The following is a 21,353-nucleotide window of genomic DNA, read 5'->3' as shown; positions in this document are numbered from 1 at the left end:
GGATGTTTGTGTTTAAGTGCATTTATGCAGCCTTTTTTCCATTAAATAGTCTGTGAAAACACACCTTTTATACCCAGGGTCCAAAAATAACACCTGCCATGCACCAAACTGAAGTAAAATGTGAATTTGGTTCTTAAGTATATGGTTTTACTGGCCATTTGGGTCACTGCAACAATGCAAATTGCAAGAAACCACTAAAATGAGTGTGTAAATGGTTTATGAGAGGTAGCGTTTCATATAAGGGTGAGTAAAATGGTTGTAAATGTGACAAAAATGTACCTTATTTTAACAAAAATTCAAAGTCTAGTTGATCTGCTTCCATGTGTGATTTGAACGCGACAACAAACTGCACAAACCGTGACATCCAATTTGCAAAGAAATGAAAAAAGCATTATTATAGGGTGAATTCCAATCAGAATATATGCCATTTTATGAGCTCTTAAATTCCATTTTTTCTTCAATTTACCCATTATTGGGCTGTATGGCAACAAGTTAATTTTGGACCCAGTATGCAAAACTGTACTAAACCTAATGTACATCAGTGTTATTTAAGATAATAATGAAATTATTAGGTTTCTTCCAAGGCCAAGCACCAGTTTGGTCTATGCCTGCATAATATTACATTTCAAGATATGAGCCACTTTTGTTTTTTCAGTTACATGCCTTGGTAATGATCTCTGCTGACATGTCTACAGCAATCTCAGCCTCATGCAAAATACTATAGTAACAACGTCATATTGCATTCCACATACAGAGCACCCTATGTGAGGGAAGGTGGGGTGGACCAGGAGAAAACGGCTTTCCTCTGAAACAGTACTAAAGTACTTTGAGGTATTGAGAAGTCCTTTACCCATCTCCAAGAAGCAACCAACTCACCTGTTTCCTTTTAGTGCAGCCAAGCACGCTGGCCAAATGTCGAGCCAGGGCCGAATGGCAGGCTGCAGAGGCTGAATGAATGGAGAATGGAGTCTGAAGTCCTGTTAAGAGTTCTTAAGAGCACGAGCACAAACGTGGCTTTGCCAAGCGTTCCTTTCCCAAGTGAGCTACATGGCCTCTCAGCATCATGTCAACGGAGGAGTTCAGCTAATGTGTTTGTGATAATACCATCAATGATTTCTACTCTCAGTTTATCCACTGAATCTATGGTTTTCAGTGTCGTCGTTTATATGGATCTCGCCAGCTGAAACAAGACACTACTTTCTTTTGTCCTCATGTGAAATACTTGCAGTTTGTTGAGTCAATGAAACAGTCAGCTGTGCACGTGAGATGTCCATAAGATCTGTGGACAGAAAGACAGGGATGCTATTTGGACAAACTTAATTTAATCAAAGCAAAATTCTTTCAAAATATTATTTTAATATAACATTGTGCTAGAGCAGTGTTTCCCAACTGGGGTGCCGTCTGTCGAGAGCAGGGGTGCAGTGTAAAAAATATTTTTTAATATTTTTAAATTGCTATAAATGTTCATAAAAGCAGCTATTATATAATATCCATTTCTGATGTCGCCAATAATTAGAGATGCACTGAAATTCCGGCTGCCGAAAATTAGTCCACCGCTTAGGATTCACTTTCACGTAGTGTGACGCTCTGCGTATTATCCCACTCTATGTGTGTGCACTCCGCTCAGTCGCTCATGGCCCATGTGAGTGCTCCACTCATATACCGTTCATGCTCATCGGAAAAGCAAAGTCCACTCAAAAATCGAGCTCACAGGAAACTTCTATGTAGTACAGTATTGTTTCTGTTTGCAATAGCCCTACTGTGCTGTAACAAGGTGTGGTAAATGGGCAACTCTGGTAACGCTGCCCTCTCATTCATTGATCTGCTAACCGTTATGCTCACATGTCCTCTGATAATAATAGCTTTCTAGGATTAAACATTATTTGGATAATTGGTAAAAAAAATTATAATAATAATTATTTTAATAGCCCTACTGTGTGATAGACCTACCTGAAATACTAAAAAGCAATTTATTTCATTTGTAGCCCTATCGTTATTTTTTTATTTGTGCTATCATTAGTAATTTCTTTATTTGTTCTTTATTTGTTTTATTATTAACTGCTTGATCTCCTTTTCATTTTTTATTCAATTCAAAGTTTTAAATCAAGCTATCTCGTGCTACTGCAACAAAATTACCCAACTGTAAAATCAAAAATACACTTTGTTTAATTACCATTATAACTAGCTATCTCACAATGTTTACATATGAATTAAAGCCTACATTAAAATCTGTCATATAAATTGGTCTTTTCATTAGAAATCAGTCCACTGATTGCCACCATTGATGGACAATTTTTGTTAATAATATTAAAAAATATCTGTATGACAGTATATTCTGCAGTTCTTTCCTGCTGTACCGAATATCTACACTTTTTCAAAGTATCCCATCGAAGTTAGAAATTCAAATATTGTGACAATTTATTTTGTAGGGTGCCACAAATTTGTTAAAATTTCCAAAGGGTGCCGCGACTAAAGAAAGGTTGGGAAACACTGTGCTAGAGTATAATAGTCAGTAAAGAAATAAATAATATTAAAACTCTTTGGGACGTGAAAAATGGCTCATTTTCCTTCAGGGGGATTTTAGCTTCACCCTATCCATTTTAAACAGGCTTGAACAGTCTTACCCAGGCAAAAAGGATCTGCATGTGTGAAAGCCAAAATCCTTTCCATCACACTCCTCTGCTTCTTCATAGCGATATCCATCCCCACAATATGCAAGTTTGCACTCTGAAAAAGAAAAAAGAAGCAGCAAAAGATTGGTGAAATTTACAGTAAAAAGCTGGCACCGATATACAAACCCGATTCCAAAAAAGTTGGGACACTGTACAAATTGTGAATAAAACGGAATGCAATGATGTGGAAGTTTCAAATTTTTAGCTCTCATGAAATCCAAAATGAGCCAATATTTGGCATGACATTTCAAAATGTCTCACTTTCAACATTTGATATGTTATCTATATTCTATTGTGAATAAAATATAAGTTTATGAGATTTCTAAATTATTCCATTCCTTTTTTACTCACAATTTGTACAGTGTCCCAACTTTTTTGGAATTGGGATTGTAGTAGCAAATGTACATTTTAAGCTTTACAGACTCAAATTAAAAACATAGATTTTATGAACTGAGATAATGTTAATATACCAAATTATTAAAATCAGTTTTGAAATGTCTACACGAATACAAAACACCAACTTGGCAAACAGACATAACACTAAAATAATGCAATAATCATTAATTAAACAACTTGAGATATAACACAAAACCCTAATGTACATAAGTGAAAAGACATTTTTTTTTTAAACTAAGAAGAATGCCCTGGTGTTACTACCTCGGTTCCCTGAGATGAGGGAATGAGCATTGCATTGCTACATATATCTGGAAACTCCTGTTTACTCTGAATACTGAAGCTTGATTTGTTCATGTTTGTGCATCTGCACGAACAAATGGCACTTCAACCCGCCAAAAGGAGTGGAGCCAGCTGCTATACAAGTCGGCTCTTAGTGCCATTTTGTCCGAATCTTTCGACTAATAGCGACAGTCATCGACTCCTGTGTAGCCTTATAGCACAGCAGGGAACTGAGGTTACGTTAGTAACTGGAGGATTCCCTATTGAACAGTCTCTCCCGTTGCATTGCTACACATATGGGGAACGCATCCAATGGCACCATGAGTGCAGAACGAAGCTGCTCTGTGAGCCCAGCCCCAGAGAACCCGAAATTATGGCCCCTAAGAAGCATGAGCCAAATATGAGAAATAAGCCACCAGGCTGGGGTCCATGTTACAAGACCTTCTCCACTCATAGAGGGGATTAGGTAAACTAAGCGGACAAAATCCATGCCTGAAGGCCAGGGACCTCCAAGATATAGAATCTGGTGAAGGTAAACGGCGAAGACCAGTCGGCAGCTGCACAGATACAGTGGGGAAAATATTTTTTTGATCCCCTGCTGATTTTGTAAGTTTGCCCACTTACAAAGAAATAAAGGGTCTGTAATTTTTATGGTAGGTTTATTTTAACGGACAGAGACAGAATATCAACCAAAAAATCCAGAAAAAACACATTATATAAAGGTTAGAAATTGATTTGCATTTCAGTGAGTGAAATAAGTATTTTATCTCCTACCAACCAGCAAGAATTCTGGCTCCCACAGATTGGTTATGTGCCCATGTGGAACACAGATCAGTCATGTCACTTTAAGAAGTTACTCCTAATGTAAGCTCGTTAGGTGTATAAGACACCTGTCCACATAATCTGTATCTTACATTCCAACCTCTCCCACCACCATGGGCAAGACCAAAGAGCTGTCAAAGGATGTCAGAGACAAGATTGTAGATCTGCACAAGACCATCAGCAAGAAGCTTGGTGAGAAGGAGACAACTGTTGGTGCGATTATTCAGAAATGGAAGAAATACAAAACAACCATCGATTGGTTGTTTCGGCATTGGTCTGGTGCTCTGTACAAGATCTTGCCTCATGGGGTAAGGATGATCATGAGAAAGGTGAGGGATCAGCCCCGAACTACAAGGGAGGAGCTTGTTAATGATCTTAAGGCAGTTGGGACCACAGTCACCAAGCAAACCATTGGTAACACACTACGCCACAATGGACTGAAATCCTGCAGTGCCCGCAAGGTCCCCCTGCTCAAGAAGGCACATGTACAGGCCCGTTTAAAGTTTGCCAAAGAACATCTAAATGATTCAGAGAAGGCTTGGGAGAAAGTGCTGTGGTCAGATGAGACCAAAATTGAGCTCTTTGGCATTAACTCGACTCGCGGTGTTTGGAGGGAGAGAAATGCTGACTATGACCCCAAGAACAGCATCCCTACAGTCAAGCACGGAGGTGGAAACATTATGTTTTGGGGCTATTTTTCTGCTAAGGGCACAGGACGATTTCACCGCATTGAGGGGCAAATGGACGGGGCCATGTACTGTAAAATCTTGGACGAGAACCTCCTTCCCTCAGCCAGAACACTGAAGATGGGTCATGGATGGGTCTTCCAGCATGACAATGACCCGAAACATACCACCAAGGCAACAAAGGAGTGGCTCAAGAAGAAGCTCATTAAGGTCATGGAGTGGCCTAGCCAGTCTCAAAAATCTGTGGAGGGAGCTGAAACTTCGAGTTGCCAAATGACAGCCAAGAAACCTTAAGGATTTAGAGAGGATCTGTAAAGAGGAGTGGATCAAAATCCTTCCTGAGATGTGTGCAAACCTGGTGACCAACTACAAAAAACGTCTTACCTCTGTGCCAACAAGGGTTTCTGCACCAAGTACTAAGTCATGTTTTGCTTGGGGATCAAATACTTATTTCACTCACTGAAATGCAAATAAATTTCTAACTTTTATATAATGTGTTTTTTCTCGATTTTTTGGTTGATATTCTGTCTCTATCCATTAAAATAAACCTACCATAAAAAATACAGACCCTTCATTTCTTTGTAAGTGGGCAAACTTACAAAATCAGCAGCGGATCAAATAAATATTTTCCCCACTGTATCACCAATTCACTGTATCACTCTGCTGGACCAAGCCCAGGAGGAGGACATTCCTCTGGTAGAATGGGCACTTACTACAATAGGACACTGCAAATCCACTGAGGCGTAAGCTAGGGCTATAGCTTCAAATATCCAGCAAGATAGTCTGACTAGCAGCCCTTTAGAGTGGCCTCCGAAGCAAACAAAGAGCTGCTCTGAATGCCAGAAGTGGCTAGAGCACTCTATTTAAACTCTAAGAGCCCGAACCGGGCAGAGTAAAGGAAGTGTTAGGAAGAGCCAGAAGGGTGATAACTTGTGCTCTGAACGGAGTGGAGAGAATCTTAGGCACATAGCAGTGTCTTGGTTTGAGGATGACTACAGTTGTTAGGCCCAAAATCAAGCCATGAAGCACTGACTGACAGTGTAAGTCACCCACTCGCTTGACCAACGCTAATGCCAGAAGTAGGGCAGTCTTAAGTGACAGAGGCCTTAAGTCGGCTGACTGGAGCGGCTCAAAGGAAGACCCTCGTAGGGCCCTAAGGACTATGGATAAGTCCCATGTCGGCACAGTATGAGGATGAGGGGGGTTAGTCTTCAAGCTCCTTTCAAAAACTTATTCTGACTGACTGGCCAGCCACGAGAGCGTGATTCGGTGTGAAGGGTGCCACATACACTTTGAGAATAGAAGGAGTGGGCCCTTTGTCCAGCAGCTCTTGTAGAAAGGTTAACATGGATGACATGTCACAAGAGGTTGGGTCCTCGTTCCGTGCTGCACACCATTTAGAAAAGACAACTTAAGGGTGTAGAGATGTCTTGTAGATGGGGCTCTAGCCTCCAAAATGGAATTAGCCACCTTCACTGGGAGCTGTAAAGACTCACGTTGAGGGGCCAAACATAAAGGCTCCACAGCTAGAGCCGGATCAATGGAATTGGCCAAGGGGATGCTGATAGCAGCTGAATCAACTTGGGAGAACCACGTCTGATTACTCCTGAGTGGGGCCACCAAGAGGACCGAACACCCGACTTCCCTGAACAGTCTGATAACCTGAGGGAGTAGGGCAATCGAAGGGAAGGCATACAGGCGAGCGCTGGGCCATTTGTGGGCCAGAGCATCCCGCTCCTTCGAGAAATATATTGGCCAGTGAGAGTTGTCTTCTGAGGTGAAGAGGTTCACCTCTGCCCTCCCGAAGACAGACCTTTGAACCATTTGGGGATGTAGTCTCTATTCTGCTGGAGCTACATTGTCCTGGGGCAGCATGTCCGCACCCTGGTTCAATCTGCCCAACATGTGGACTGCCCTCAGTGAGAGCAGATTATACTGTGTCCATAGAAGGAGGTGTCTCGCCATCCTTTAAAGGTAGTGTGACCTGACACCGCCTTGGTGATTTATAAAGGCTACCACTGTCAAGCTGTCCGAGCAGACCAGGACATGGTGCCCTCTCAAATCTTAGTTATGTTGAGCCAAAGGTGGCGCTCCAGCACCACCAGGTTGGCCATGGCCTTGCCAATTGCCAGTTGTTCATTTGCTGTGCACAGCTCCCTGGAGGCATCAGAACTCTGGCCAGACTCATCCATTGTGCAGAGAAGTTCAGCCTGAAAAACTTGTGAAGCACTGGGCCAGCCTGAGACTTCAATGTCTTTGAAGTAAAGCATCCTCTGATCTCTATGGAAGGCCAAAGCATTATCAGTCTGGAGGCGGCTCAGCTCCTGTTAGTTATTCACCACAAAGACGCCATCCTTGCAGGTACCACTCATCTAAGCAGCTGCGGGAGGGCTCTTCAGGAGCCAACCAGTTCAAGGCGAGGTCTTCCACAGCCTTTGAGAAGATGCGGAACTGCTCACTGTCCATGCTGGGCTGTGTTGGTTGCTTCAAAGTGAGGGTGCCAGGGTCCTTACCGGAACACACACAATCTTCTGCATCTGAAGCTGTCAGCGACTTTAGAGTCATCGGTGACAACTTGTTCGTGCTCCTACACGAATGTGAACAAATCAGGCTTCAGTATTTAGAGTAAACAGGAGTTTCTCCATGTGCCTAGCAACGCAATGGAAGAGACTGTTCGATAGAGAAACAGTTATTTAAATGAAGAAACCATCAAATGTGAGTTGTCGCACTGGGAATGTCAATTTATATTGTTTTTCACTACAAATTATAAGACAACTTATTCTTTTTCACTTCCAGAAACTTTACATTTAACAGTATTTTACTGTAAAATTACATTTATTTATTTATTTGTTTATTTATTTAGTTTCTCACATTATAGAATAAGGGAACTTACTGTTAACCAGTTAACAGGTTTTTACTGTTAAATCTTTATTTTTTTTTTACAGTGAGAGATAATGTACAGTCTGTTAATGTACAGGCTGGCAAAATAAACTCTTAATACATGCCAGCATATTATTCAGCTTATTTCATGGCACACAAAATAAATAAAATAAATGAACAAACACACAAATACTCTGCTTCACGCTGTTGGTTGCATTACCAATTTGGGTATGCATTATTTTCCTAATAATTCAACTGCCTGTCTTCAATTATTCCTTACATAAATATTGATTTGAATGTTAAATCATTAAATGAGAAGAAAGAGAGCACGGTGCGACACAAGGCCAGAATGCCTGGGACAAAAGCCAGCTCTACAGTTTAGCGGTCATTGTACAAAAATATTTGACCGCAGAATGCAGTGATCGACCAATCAGAATGGAGTATTCCAGAGCGCCGTGTAATGAATTATGAGCACATATGTTGGGGTGACTTCTGAATGAAGGTGTTATTCTCGGCTTCATTTGCCATACAGGACCGGATTATTCCCATTTTAGAATGCACTTTCACGTTAAACTGCATTACAGCATGTTGTTGGGAATAAGCTGTCAGCTGGAGCGCCTCTGTTTCAACCTGATACTTACTGACACAGCCATCTGTGACCACCTTATTTCCGTCATCACACTCCTCTCCATTCTCAACTTGCACGATGCTGTCTCCGCAGAAACCCTCCTGGTCAGGATCACGCTCCATCGACTGGAATGGTGTTAACTGCAATCAAAGAGTCTTTTACAGACCTTGGAGACTAAAATCACTGTGTAAAACTATTAAGAAATAAGTTGCATTTCAAAAACAGACTGACATGAAATTATTTTGGGAAATTGACATATTAACATGCTACAATTCATATTATATTTTATTTTTGCATTTATATTTAGCCTACTATACAAAGTTCTATGACATAATTTGACAAACTACATTAAATATTTGCAATTTTAAAAATTCATTTGTCACATCACATGGCTATTAAAAATGATGAAATTAAAAAATATAAAATCAATCATAAATTTAAAAAAAATTCAAATATATTAAAGCAATACACTACAGGTGAATAGGGTAAAACTTATAATTTTTATAATTACTATAAATATGTATATTATATAATACTATTAAAACTATTATTAACTGTTAGATATCACCATTAAATTAAAGTACATTAAGACAACTGTTTTTTATTACGTTTTCTGAAATAAAATAGGTAAATGAGGCATTATCTAATTAAGTATGTACTAATTTGCATACATTTACAAAACAAAAATCAGATTTTAGTATATACTACAAAGGGGATTTTGGATATCACTATATAAATCAGAAGAAAATGTCAACAAGCAGAAAATCTTCAATTTTCAAATAATGATATATAAACAAACCTCTCTGCAAAAAACTTCAGAATTACATAGGAATAAAACTGTAAAGCTTGGTGTATGTAAGTGATACTGAAGTAGATTTCTGGCTCCGTGCAAGAGAGAGAAAAAAAAACGAATTTTGAGAAAACGTCCTTTAATGATATGAATTGTAAAGTATATCTACAGACACAAATAGATAAAAGTGTGATAAAAAAAAAACTTAAATGTTTTTTTTGGATGTATTTTTTTTTCACTAGTCTGAAAGAAGACAAGTTATGGAAGCAAAATAGCAAAAATTTACCAGTGTGGGAAAAAACAATGATTTTGCCTGTAGTGTCTTTTATGATAAAAAAATCATATGCATTTATGATAAAATATAAACTAAATAGTAAACCTTTTATGGGTCAATATCACTGTAGGGTGCCTTTTGGTGTCCTGTACATAAATAACAAATTTTCCAATAACTCATAACTTAACATAAAATGACTATGAAAGGGTGTGTTATATTAGGCTAAGTTTTTATATTCATAACAAAAGCATAACTTGGCTACAAGTTATGCTTTTAGATACAATTTCTAGATTTTTTTTTTTAGTTTTGTGTAAGAGGATGCATGTTATTTTTCTGTCCCATGCACTGCACATTTGGTAAATAAGAGATTACTCAATTTGAGTGTATTGATCATTTGGTAATAAAAACTATATTTTTATTTAATAAAAAAGAAGAGTTTGTCCATGTCCCTTGAATGGTTTTCCACCCTGTCGTAATGGGGAATCCGCCCCTTTAAAGGGGTCATATGATGTGATTTCAATTTCTCTTTGAAGTGTTACAAGCTCTTGGTGCATAAAGAAGATCTGTAAAGTTGCAAAGACTAAAGTCTCAAATCCAAAGAGATATTCTTTATAAAAGTTAAGAGTCAGCCACACCTACCCAAAACGGCTCTTTCTAACATGCCCCCACATATCTACATCACTATGTGGGAAGATTTGCATAAGGCCGCCCAAATGTTCACGCAAAGAAAGAAGGCGTAACTTTTATTCTCGCTGTAGTATTGTTGTTGCCGCCGCCATGTCATGAAGGCGCTGTGTGATTCGATGTGAAAGCGAAACTACTTTGTTCAGCCTTCCAAAAGAGGACGATATCTGCTTCGTCATGCCTACAGCTGATCCGTGCTGGTTGCTGAGGAAAGACTACAACTTTGTGCTGTGGATCGCCGGATCGGCTTTCACCGTGGACGAAGCGGAGTCCAGCCCAGGGTTGTCATATGTGGCCCTCCGGCCGCTCCTTCGTCGAATCCGCCGCCTCTGCTAACTCTAGCCATTTTTTTTGTCTCTTTAGTGGCGGGAATTTCAACGGCTGAGGTGAGCAAGTTGGTGACTTTTCATTTGACTAATTTTCTTCGTGGGTTTGCATACTTGCTTTGCCAAAGCTTAACATGTCCACCCTGACAGCATAAAATATGCCAGAAGTGATTAGAATACAGTATTTTCAAAATATGTAAGTTTAAATATACCAAATTCTCTTCAACAACCAGACTAAATATTAAGCTAGTCACAGTTTGTTGTAAGCTAATATGCTAATTGAAGCTCAAAATTTCCACCCTGTCGGCCACTTAGACTCGATAGAGTAGACATAGGGATGCTCAATGTGATTGAGGATGTAATTATATTATTTATTATTATTATTATATTATTTTTTTAACAACACTGTTTAGGATCATACCTTTCAGAAAATATAATTTGCATCTTAATTTTGCAATGAAAACGTATTTAACAGTAATATATATGTCCATGACAGGGTGGACATATCTTATGTTTTATGCTTTGAATAATGGCCCATGATTATCTAAAAAAGAGGAGCTCAGCTAATATGCTTCTATAGTACTTGAGTGTCTACTATTTATGATATGACAAAGTGAATGGGAAATTAAAGCCACATTTTTTAGCATTGGGAGGGTTGAAAGGCACTCTATAGTGATATTGACCCACATACAACCTAAAATATGTTTTTCTTAACACACATAATTTTAACACTAAAAAAGTTGATAAAAATAAAAGTTCTGGACAAGTATTATGCCATCTGTTTATGTTTAGATTACAACAATAATGGGCACCTGAATTGGCATCCAGCCATCAATGTCTTTGAAGTAAAGTGACCTCTGATCTTTACGGAAGGCCAAAGCGTTATCAGTCTGGAGGCGGTTCAGCTCCTGTTCGTTATTCACCACAAAGATCTGCAGCACAGACATGAAATATTATCAACTGCTTTACTGGCTAAATGAATTGAATGGTTTTAAAATTGAATATCATCCAAAAGTAACATTCAATACAGTGCAGTGCACAGATATCTGGGAATATTCAGGCTTAGTTTGTAAAGCGTGCTGCATTGCTGGCTTACCGCTGGCACTCTGGGATAGCTGCCCCAGTGGTCAAAGGAGGGGGCATTACAGCCGCAGCGTCCCGGGCTGCCAGGATGTCCCTTCTCTCCTTTCTGTCCTACCATGTACAGTCCTGGAGGAGAGGTAAACAACATTAAGCCGAAGGCATAAATGTCCCTCCATGTGATGCAAAGTAATGGAGTGATTTCAAGAGCTACTAACCCTGGCCCTCATCTATCACGAAGAGAAAGCAATTGAGTTAATATGCACAGAAACCAAAACAAGACAGCAGCTGTCCTGTGAATAAAGTGATGACATAATGTTTGGAATTCTGCGAGAAGCTTGGCCGCTCCGGCCGTCAGTTAAGGACATGATGTCATGGCTTCAGTCTCCTTTGGGGCTTCTGTTTCAGTCATGGATCAGGTTGCCTCTGAAGCTAAATAGACCAGTGGTGGGATTTCCTACAGTGATTTAAGATCCATGTGCTTCACCGTCTGCACATGGCGAATGCTGCAATATCACCATGTGATCTTGACAGAGCCGTTACCACTATTGTCATTGAAGGGGACAAGACACAACAGCCCCCCCCCCCCCCCCACCCCCCCCCAAAATTAGAATGAAGGGGACAAGACACAACAGCCCCCCCCCCCCCACACACCTCCCAATAATTAGAAATGGCCACATTTTCTTAATTTTAATTAATAAAAAAAAATAATAATAAAATAAAATACTATGAAAAAAATTAAAATGAGATTTATTTTAATTTACTTAATTTTATGTTCTAAATTTTCCAAGCAATTTTCCCAAAGAAACTATACTTTTTTAGAGACCACAAGAGATTTGAGAACTATTAGCACTTGTATGCAAATTTAATACCTGAGGCAGGCAAACCAGGAGGGCCAGGGTGACCAAGGGCCCCTTGAGGGCCTGCAGGACCCATGGGTCCAACTGTACCAATGTCACCTTTTGCACCCTGCATCAGAAATCAATAATAATGGTCATTTATTTCCAATGCTTTTGCACTGTTATCATGTGTTATTATGTGTTTGGGGATGGATCACCTGCTTTCCTCTTTTTCCTGGGCGGCCGGTGGGTCCCCTGTTCCCTGAGCTTCCAGGTTCTCCTTTTGGGCCCATTTCACCCTGAGAAATTATAAGATTGCCTTTGTTTCATTATGTTAATAAATAATAGACCAATTATTTTTTATATATAATACTAACTACGCCATAACTTAAAAAATATATTTCTAATAATATGAAATAATAATATTTTCAGAACCTTCTGGCCAAGCATTCCAGGAAGACCCATTGATCCCTGAAACAGTACAGAAATGTACAAAAAAATAAATGATGGATTAGACCAGTTACAATTTGCAGAATAAAACTAATTGCACTATGGTAACTTACCTTGTCACCTTTTAAGCCAATTTCACCTCTGAAACCTTGTGAGCCCTAACAGGACAAGATCGAAACAGCAAAAGAATAACTTAACGATGAACAACTGGGGTACAAAATTAAAGAATGAACTGAATGATAAGTGAGTTCAGAGAGGTAACTCACTTTTTCTCCCTTATGTCCAGGTAAGCCCTGCAATAAATGAACAATATTCAGCGAACAGGGTACAGTATTTTATGTCCATATGACAAGGCAGTATGACTGTAAGAGTCCTAATTCAGGGGGGAAAAAATGCTGTCCAGACCTTGGGTCCAATTGGTCCTCTTGCCCCTGGCATTCCCATCAGCCCAGGGTCGCCTTTCTCCCCCTGTTAAAAACACAGGGGTCACAGGAATAACATTGTCATGGTTTCCAGAAAAATATTAAGGAGCTCAACTGTTTTCAACACTGATAATAATCAGAAATGTTTCTTGAGCACAATTCAGCATATTAAAATGCCTTCTAAAGGATCATGTGACACTGATGACTGGAGTAATGGCTGCTGAAAATTCAGCTTTTCTATCAGAGTAATAAATTACATTTAAAAACATATTAAATTAAAAGACTATTTTAAACTGTATATTTAGTGCTGTCAAATGATTAATCGTGATTAATCGCATCCAAAATAAAAGTTTTTGTTTACATGATATATGTATGTGTACTGTGTATATTTATTATGTATATATAAATACACACATACAGTATATATATTTTGAAAATTGTTACATGTATATACATTTATATTCTTATATTTTATATTATATATAAATATAATTAATATATGAACATAACATATTTTTCTTAAATATATACATGCATGTGTTTGCATTTATATATACATAAATAAATGGGTCATATGGTGCAATTTCAAGTTTTCCTTTCTCTTTGGAGTGTTTCAAGCTGTTCGTGAATAGATAAGATCCAGTCTGTAAGTACGTTTTCATATTTAAAGGATTTGCCACTGATGGATGATTCAAACGTGAGTTTTGAGCAGCGTAGAGTGGCGCTTGTTGTTTGTCATTTCTCCAATCACAAATGCAGAAATGGTGTTTTGTTTACGCATTGCGATACAACGCAATGCGTAAAAAGACAGTATACGTCCTTATAATCAGTAATTATGTCCCCACTGGATGCAACAAATGCCTCGTTTATAATGGGTTTTATTGGTTTTGTCTCGTCGTACCAGGACACGGCATCAGAGTATGGTAAGGGGCGTAACATTTCCGTCACACGCTTGAGGTATTCGGCCAATCACAATGCACTGGATATCCGGCCAATCAGAGCACACCTCCCTTTTCAGAACGATGAGCTTTGTAAAAATTGACGCGTTTCAGAAAGGCGGGGCATAGAGGAGAAACAATAATGTACAGTATGTGGAAAATAATGTGTTTTTTACACCGCATAAACACATTTTATTACACCAAATAATGTTCTTTTTTGCAACGTCATATGGCCCCTTTAATGTACACAGTATACACACATATGTAAACAAAAACTTTTATTTTGGATGCGATTAATCGTGATTAATCGTTTGACAGCACTAGTAATAATATTTTACAACACTAATGTTTTTACATTATTTTTTATTAAAAAATGCAGCCTTGGTGAGCTTTTTCTAATGTGAGGATGGAATTAATTACTCACCTTAGGCCCAGTTGGTCCTTGCCATCCGCTTGGTCCCTGTCGTCCTGGGAGACCAGGAGGGCCAGTCCGTCCCTGTAACACAAACAGCATAATTTTACACACAGAGAGAAATATACATTTAAAAGTACTCTAAGCTTTAAATCAGCTCCATATATCCTTGCATATTGGCAGATTTCACTGAAATTAATGTCTTGATAAAGTGTTATTGGCTTAATAAACATCCAATCTTCTATGGCTTAAAAAAACGTCCAATCTTTTTGCATGCTCAGATTGCTGACATTATTTTGGCTGATATATCTTTAGTGCACAGGTTTTGGCTGTCCAATGCAGTGGCTCAGAGCAGTTACCGCACAAAATAAAATGATTAGGATGATTTTAATTAAAACGTAATTTATTTTTTCAGTTATTGCCAAGGCAACATTTCTTAAACTTTTTTAAGTTTAAGTTTTTCATCAGTCAATAAATGTTTATTTATAGAGCACATTTAAACACAACCAAAGTAGACCAAAGCACTGTACAATTAATAAAATAATCAAAAGGTAACAATAATGAATTTAAAGGGAACAATATATAGAAATAAAAACAAAATATGTAATAGACAATCATCAATCTACAAGAGAAGTTAAGTTTTACTCTGGGCACAGTGAGTAGGCCAAGGTCACATGATCTTAAGGTTCTAGAAGAAGTATACAGGAGCAAGTATTGAGGTGCCAGGTATTGAGGGCTTTGTAGACAAATAAGAGTTAATTTATACTTGACAGGGAGCAAGTAAAGACATTAAAATATGTAATGTGGTTATATTTGCAAGTCCCTTTGAGCAGTCCAGCTGCAGACAGGAAATGGAAGCTTGAGTTTCAATTGCTCATGGATGAAAGACCTTAACTTTAGTAAGAAGGTTAATCAATGTCTCTTGTTAATCAATGTTAATCAATGTTGATAAAAATATGACTTGACAACAGCAGTGAACTTTAAGCTGCATTCAAATAGGATGGCCAAATTTCTGGCACACTGCATATTTTATAGTATAAAAATGTCAAGATAAAATTTTTTTTATCTTTGGGCCAAACATAATAATTTTGTATTTCTTTTCATTTAGATTAGGAAAAAATAGCTTAAAACATAGCTTAATTTCTATAAGCATTCTAACTGTTGGTGAAGAGAGTGTTTATTGTTAAGCTATAACGTAAGATAGATTTGTGTGTTGTCGGCATATAGATAAAAAGACACGCCATATTTATCAAAAACAGAAACCGGGGGAGCATAAACAGGGAAAACAACACAGGTCTAAGAATTGATCCCTGCAGAACACCGCAACCAAAAGGTATATGTTTGAAGATGAGTGATGCCTCAGACCAGGGAAGTTCAGTCCTAGAGACTGAGAGACATTGATTAGCTTGTTCAGGTGTGTTTGATTAGGGTTGGAGCTAAACTCTGCAGGACAGCGACTCTCTAGGACAGAAGTTGCCTACCCCTGCCAAGACGAACCTATTTGACAAATCAGAGTGAAACCACTGTAATACAGTAACACCCACACAAGTCTCCAGTGGGGACAGAGTATGTCATTGCGAACCAAATCAAATGTAGCACTTGGCTCTAAAAGGAGAGCCATGCATTTCCCTGAATCAGTCATGAAAATTCTTCTTATATTTATATTTTATTTCATTTAAGCTTTGAATTACAGAAAATTAGTTAACGATAACAACATTAATACAGTACATCAGAAATGTCCCTTTTCCAACGCATCTAATGCGTGTAACTCCTAAAGACAATTGGAGGCTCAATTGCAGGGCAGTAAGGACAAGGTGAGGACAACATGTCTTCTGAGTGCTCTGAGGGACAAAACAGCCATCAGAAGAGATGGAGAGAGAGAGAGAGAGAGAGAACAAACTAAACCGAGCCCCATCAGTCTCCTGGCTTTAATTAAATTATGTGCTAAGGGCAGGAGCCGGGCATTGTGGGAGAGCAAATGATTTATTGGGCTGCCCCAGCACTAAGCTAAATTACTATGCAATGCTGCAAAGCTTCCTACACCAGCAGCACTCCAGCCTCAGTGCCTGTTTGGAGTAAAACAATGCACCAGCACACCCAAAATCCTGTGCAGCAGTTTAGTGGCTTCTCGGTTTACCCGCAGCCCCGCTGTAGGTATTACTGACTCTGGTCCCAAATGACTTCCAGGAAACCACACATGCCCACAATGTGATTGTGGGACAGGAGCCATTCCATTCCAGGAGGATATTCCATTGTGGATTGAACCTAATGATGGTGACCACAAGCGTCCCCTGATGTTTAGCTCTCTGCTGCTTATAACATACAGAAGATCATGTGGAATCATGTGACCTGTGTATCTGTCAAGGTTGCGCTTGCTATGAATTTCCTTCAGCTCATGTTATGCTGCAGCTGTAAAAGTGTGTGCATCTCTCATTCCTTCTTCTTCCCTTTTTTCAAAGTAAATCCACTTATTGGAAAACAGAGGACAGTGAGTCTCACCTTTTGTCCGGGTCTTCCAATTTCACCCTAGCAACATAAAGGAGGGGAGGAGGGAACAAATCAGTTCATCTATGTGTTACAGTATACACAGTCTTGGGTGTCACTGAATAGTTTATAAAGGAATAGTTAATAAAGTTATAATTTCTTGAGTCATAATTTCAAAAGAAGACATTTTTAATAAAGTTTCAACAGTTTTTAGCAAAAACAGCCTGGTTCAGTGTTAGTACCTAGTTATTACACAGTTATTATAATTACTATAAGAAGCACATAGTATGTACATGCTGATTAGGACTGTAAAATAAAGTCCAACCATAACAAGAATCTTATTTGCTTCCTTAACTCACTGGACCACTTAGTCAGCCTAATTTCTCTTTCGTTTCCTCTTTTTTCATGCTGTTGTATGTTTGTATTATATTTACATAAGTATATGTCGTACCTTATCTCCCTTTGGTCCCTTTGGTGCCGGCAGTCCAGCAGGACCCTGATCATAAAACAAACATACCTGTTTAGTGCTTATCCAAAACCTTTTGCTAAAGCCATAGCAGCAATAATTTTTTTTTAATTTTGACCAAGAGTGTTGACTACAACTTATAATTGTTGTAAATCATTTCAATGCCAAAATGATGACTGTTTCCAAACAGGTTTCCCTCCTGCCTTCTATTGGTTGACATAAAAGCGATAGCCCCACCTTAAACTCAAACAAAACAATGGTCAAAGCGTCACAGCATTGGAACTTCTTGTGGAAATCAGCCTATGAATGGCTTCCTAATATTTGAAAAATGTTTTAATGAAAAAATTATGCACTGCACCTTTAAAACTATCATCGCTGTTGCAAACTTCAGTGTTACAAAAGGATGCATAAATAATGTTTTTGGCTGACAATCTCAATAATATTTGCTACACAATTGATAACCTATGACAGAGATCAAACTGTACTGAGATTGGACTGAACTTGTGGGGTTTTGAGAGTCTGTGGGTGTCTCTCTTGGGGTTGTTTCTAAGAATGGTACGGTGGAGCAGAGGCTGGCAATGGAAAAAGGTCTATTTCCATCTGCTCTAAATGGGGCGCGTTAATGGCCTGCTGTGTCGTGGGGGGCCAAACTGGTCACATCCGTGTCACTACAGAAAGACGTCTGGGGAACTCACACGGGTCTCACATGCTGAGAGGGTTCTGAAGGCTAATTACAGAGCTGGAACTGACCATTGTGACAACCCAATACTCTGCTTCCTTGAAGCCCCAACTATGCATGTGACTTGCTTTTACTTATACTGTAAAAGTGTTAGACAGTTTTTAACATTTGGTTTTGTCAGGGTCTGTACATGTAAATATGGCTAATGGGTCAGTGATATGACACTATTTTTTGTCTGGGTCAATTCATATTTTCAGAAATAGAAATAGAAATAAAAATGTCATTAATAAATCCTCTTCTATGATGGGTTAGGTTTTTACATTTCTGAATAAAAAAAAAATTATATAAAGCAAAAAAAGGGGTTATAAAGTAATTTAAGTAATTTATGTATAAATATAATTGTTGTTGCCTAATTGTTTATTAGTATTTCTCAGAAAGAATATTTTATCCAAACTGCTTCACTAATTGAAATATTTGAATTATTGAAACATTTCAATATTTGAATAATATTTTTTTTCACATTACCAAATCAAGGTCATGTGGTGTGTCCATCATTTAAAAACATGCAGCAATAAATTATAAGTAATTTGACATTTTTATAAAATGGCAAGTTTTGGTTGTAAAATGTCTTGTGGTGCAATAAAGCATAATTTATGAATTAATAATTCTCATTAAAAATACATACATTTTAATAAATAATTCACGATTCTTTTTTTTTTTTTTTTTTTTTTAAATATTAATTATTATAAACACAAAAGATTTAAGGTGGTAAGCAATTCTCATTAAAAATACATACATTTTAATAAATAATTCACGTTTTTTTTTTTTTTTTTTTTTTTTTTAAATAATAATCATGATACACCCACATGTATTAACGGCGTAAGTAAAATTATTTTATTCTTTTATAGTTACACCACATGAAATTTTCAAGCATTAATCTGAAACTTTTCTGGTATTAAAATGGTATTAAAGTTTTTTAAAACCACATGAAAGCAACATGAATACATGTATGTTCTGAACATCTAAACAAATCTAAACAAGATTTTTCCTTTTTCTCATTGGTCCTTCTTTCTGTCTAGCTAGCTTGTCAAATGTTCTTGTACATAGTCTTTGCCATTTGAACAGTATACAAAATCAACCAAGCCTCCAAACAGAGCAACTATCATTGCGGCATGACATTTCACTCAATGTGGAAAAAGCTGTTTACAGATGCATGGCTTCATTTGAAAATCTTGTACCAAAAATGTATGTAAATATGCCTTAAAGTCACCTGTTTCATAGTTGGACATCCAACTATGTTTCATCCTCAACATGAAAATTGGAAGCACATACCTGAGGGCCAGGAGGTCCTGCTGGTCCCGGAGGTCCTGGGGAGCATGTTTGAGGTGTGGGATTGTATGGGACATTTGGTGGAACATCAGTCTCAGTCTATAAAAGAAGTCATAGAAAATTACATCTGGAAACGATGGAAATGGGAAAATGTTAAATAGAAAAAATAGTCCATAAAGTGTTACAGTTTTCGCAGTTTCAGTGGTTCAATTTACATCTATTATATTTCTTTATCACCATAAACGATTGTGGTCATTTAGACAGACATAATGTATTTATTGACACCCTGAACCCTGTTGTACCTGGAACCTACACAAGAAATCCAGGTGCTTGATCAGGGGTCATGCGTCAGGACTCACCAGAGGGCTCTGCCGCCACAGGGAAGGGGGTGGAGGGAAGAGAGGGGGCGGAGGTGGACTCAGTAAACAGCAGGGGTTGAATTTCTTCCTGGTTTCCAGCAACTGGAGATCTAGATGAGGGGAAATAAGGTTCATGAGGAACATGTCAGCAGACACGTGGTCCAGCGGAACAGTGTTTCTCTCCAGTTTTGGAAAAGAGGGACTGAAACACGTGTGTTTTATACTATGATACTTATCAGGTAGATGAAATGAAGAGTGTAATGAAAGGTCCTTCATTACTAAAACTAAAGATTAATCTGCAAATATGTAATGCTAGAGTTTTTCTTTTCTAAATCATTCTTAAAATAGAAATAATTTCTTTTCTAAATAATTTCACTTTTCTGAGGCATTTATAATGACTTCATCAATGGGATTTTTCTGATTCTTTTAGTGAATTTTCATAGTTGCATTTACTATAATGAATATGATCTGACAACCACTGTCATTTTGAACAGTATATGTATTGTTTTATTATTTGAAACTTGTTTTGAACAGTTTTGCTGTAAAAATGTTTTTTAAAATCTTATAAATAAATATTTAGTGTTTTTTTTTCACTTTTTACAAATACATACAACATACACAATGAACACACTTTAAAAAAAATACCCTATAAATAAAACATTGTTGTGCAGAAGCAATAGTGACCATAAATAAAGTACACATACCCCTATTGTTGTGCAGAGGAAATATATATTTGATTTATTTAAATAAATACATTCATACATATATACATACATACTTTAAAACAGAAAGTCCAGAAAGATGTTAACTTTGCAAAAACAAGCACTTGCCTAATTAAACTTTTCACTGCAGTGTTGGCTGACAAAACTGAAACAGCCATTTTGCCATCAGAGATAATAACCAGAAATAATTAATTGATGCCTTTGGTGAAATTTATTGCAAAATTATGACAAAAATATTTACTTTATTCTTATTACAGGCCTGCAGACTCCAAATTGTTGAGTATAGTATTGAAATACAAAATTTTCCCCATAATATTTAAGCCAATCTATACTGGCACACAATATACTGTATATCACAAAAAGAGCAGTGCAGCCTAATTCATGTTATCAATATTCTGCAACTGCATTTATTTAATTTGCATGACTCGTGAAATTACAGAGTCAGTCAAATATGTTTTTGCTGGTGTTTTCGTTGCATGTCATGTGCAAACATACTTCTCTCTGTAAGAGAAAAACCTTAATATCAGCATACCAAACGTGCAAAAAAAGAGTGATGTCTTACCTGTTGGAAGAGGGAATATATTATCCATGTAAGAGAATGATGCCACATAGCAGAGGAGTTGAAAATATAGTCCAAGTGTGAACAGAATCATGTTGCCGGCTGCGGTCTACCTCCAATAGCACCGAGGAGTGATCTGAGGCAGTCCCACACTACTGCTCTCTCTCCCCGCCTCGC

General features: G+C 37.9%; 1 protein-coding gene across 1 annotated transcript; it reads right to left on the bottom strand.

The window, feature by feature from the left end:
- Positions 1-422: 422 nt before the first annotated feature.
- On the bottom strand, positions 423-21,353 carry colq (collagen-like tail subunit (single strand of homotrimer) of asymmetric acetylcholinesterase). The gene is made up of 17 exons (XM_016287425.1): positions 21,180-21,353; positions 19,896-20,005; positions 19,540-19,635; positions 17,514-17,558; positions 17,078-17,104; positions 14,591-14,662; positions 13,212-13,274; positions 13,073-13,099; positions 12,920-12,964; positions 12,792-12,827; positions 12,575-12,655; positions 12,390-12,486; positions 11,534-11,646; positions 11,250-11,369; positions 8,377-8,503; positions 2,625-2,727; positions 423-1,279 (listed from the first exon to the last, which is right to left on the bottom strand). Exons 1-17 carry the CDS (start codon positions 21,268-21,270, stop codon positions 1,210-1,212), a joined length of 1,323 nt encoding a protein of 440 aa, XP_016142911.1. The 5' UTR covers positions 21,271-21,353; the 3' UTR covers positions 423-1,209.

The sequence above is a fragment of the Sinocyclocheilus grahami genome, unplaced genomic scaffold (assembly GCF_001515645.1).
Source record: "Sinocyclocheilus grahami isolate Dianchi unplaced genomic scaffold, SAMN03320097.WGS_v1.1 scaffold222.1, whole genome shotgun sequence".
Lineage (NCBI taxonomy): Eukaryota > Metazoa > Chordata > Actinopteri > Cypriniformes > Cyprinidae > Sinocyclocheilus > Sinocyclocheilus grahami.
Note: the sequence above shows the minus strand (reverse complement) of the source record. Positions and strands in the feature narration are given on the sequence as shown.

What these genes read in the sequence shown, in the direction of transcription:
- colq (XM_016287425.1), bottom strand. Translation starts at nt 21,270, where the DNA reads ATGATTCTGTTCACACTTGGACTATATTTTCAACTCCTCTGCTATGTG. An exon ending in CTGGACATAAGGGAGAAAAA is followed by an intron (nt 12,965 to 13,072) that starts GTGAGTTACCTC and finishes TTGTCCTGTTAG; the next exon opens with GGCTCACAAGGTTTCAGAGG. An exon ending in CTGGAATGCTTGGCCAGAAG is followed by an intron (nt 12,656 to 12,791) that starts GTTCTGAAAATA and finishes ATAATTTCTCAG; the next exon opens with GGTGAAATGGGCCCAAAAGG.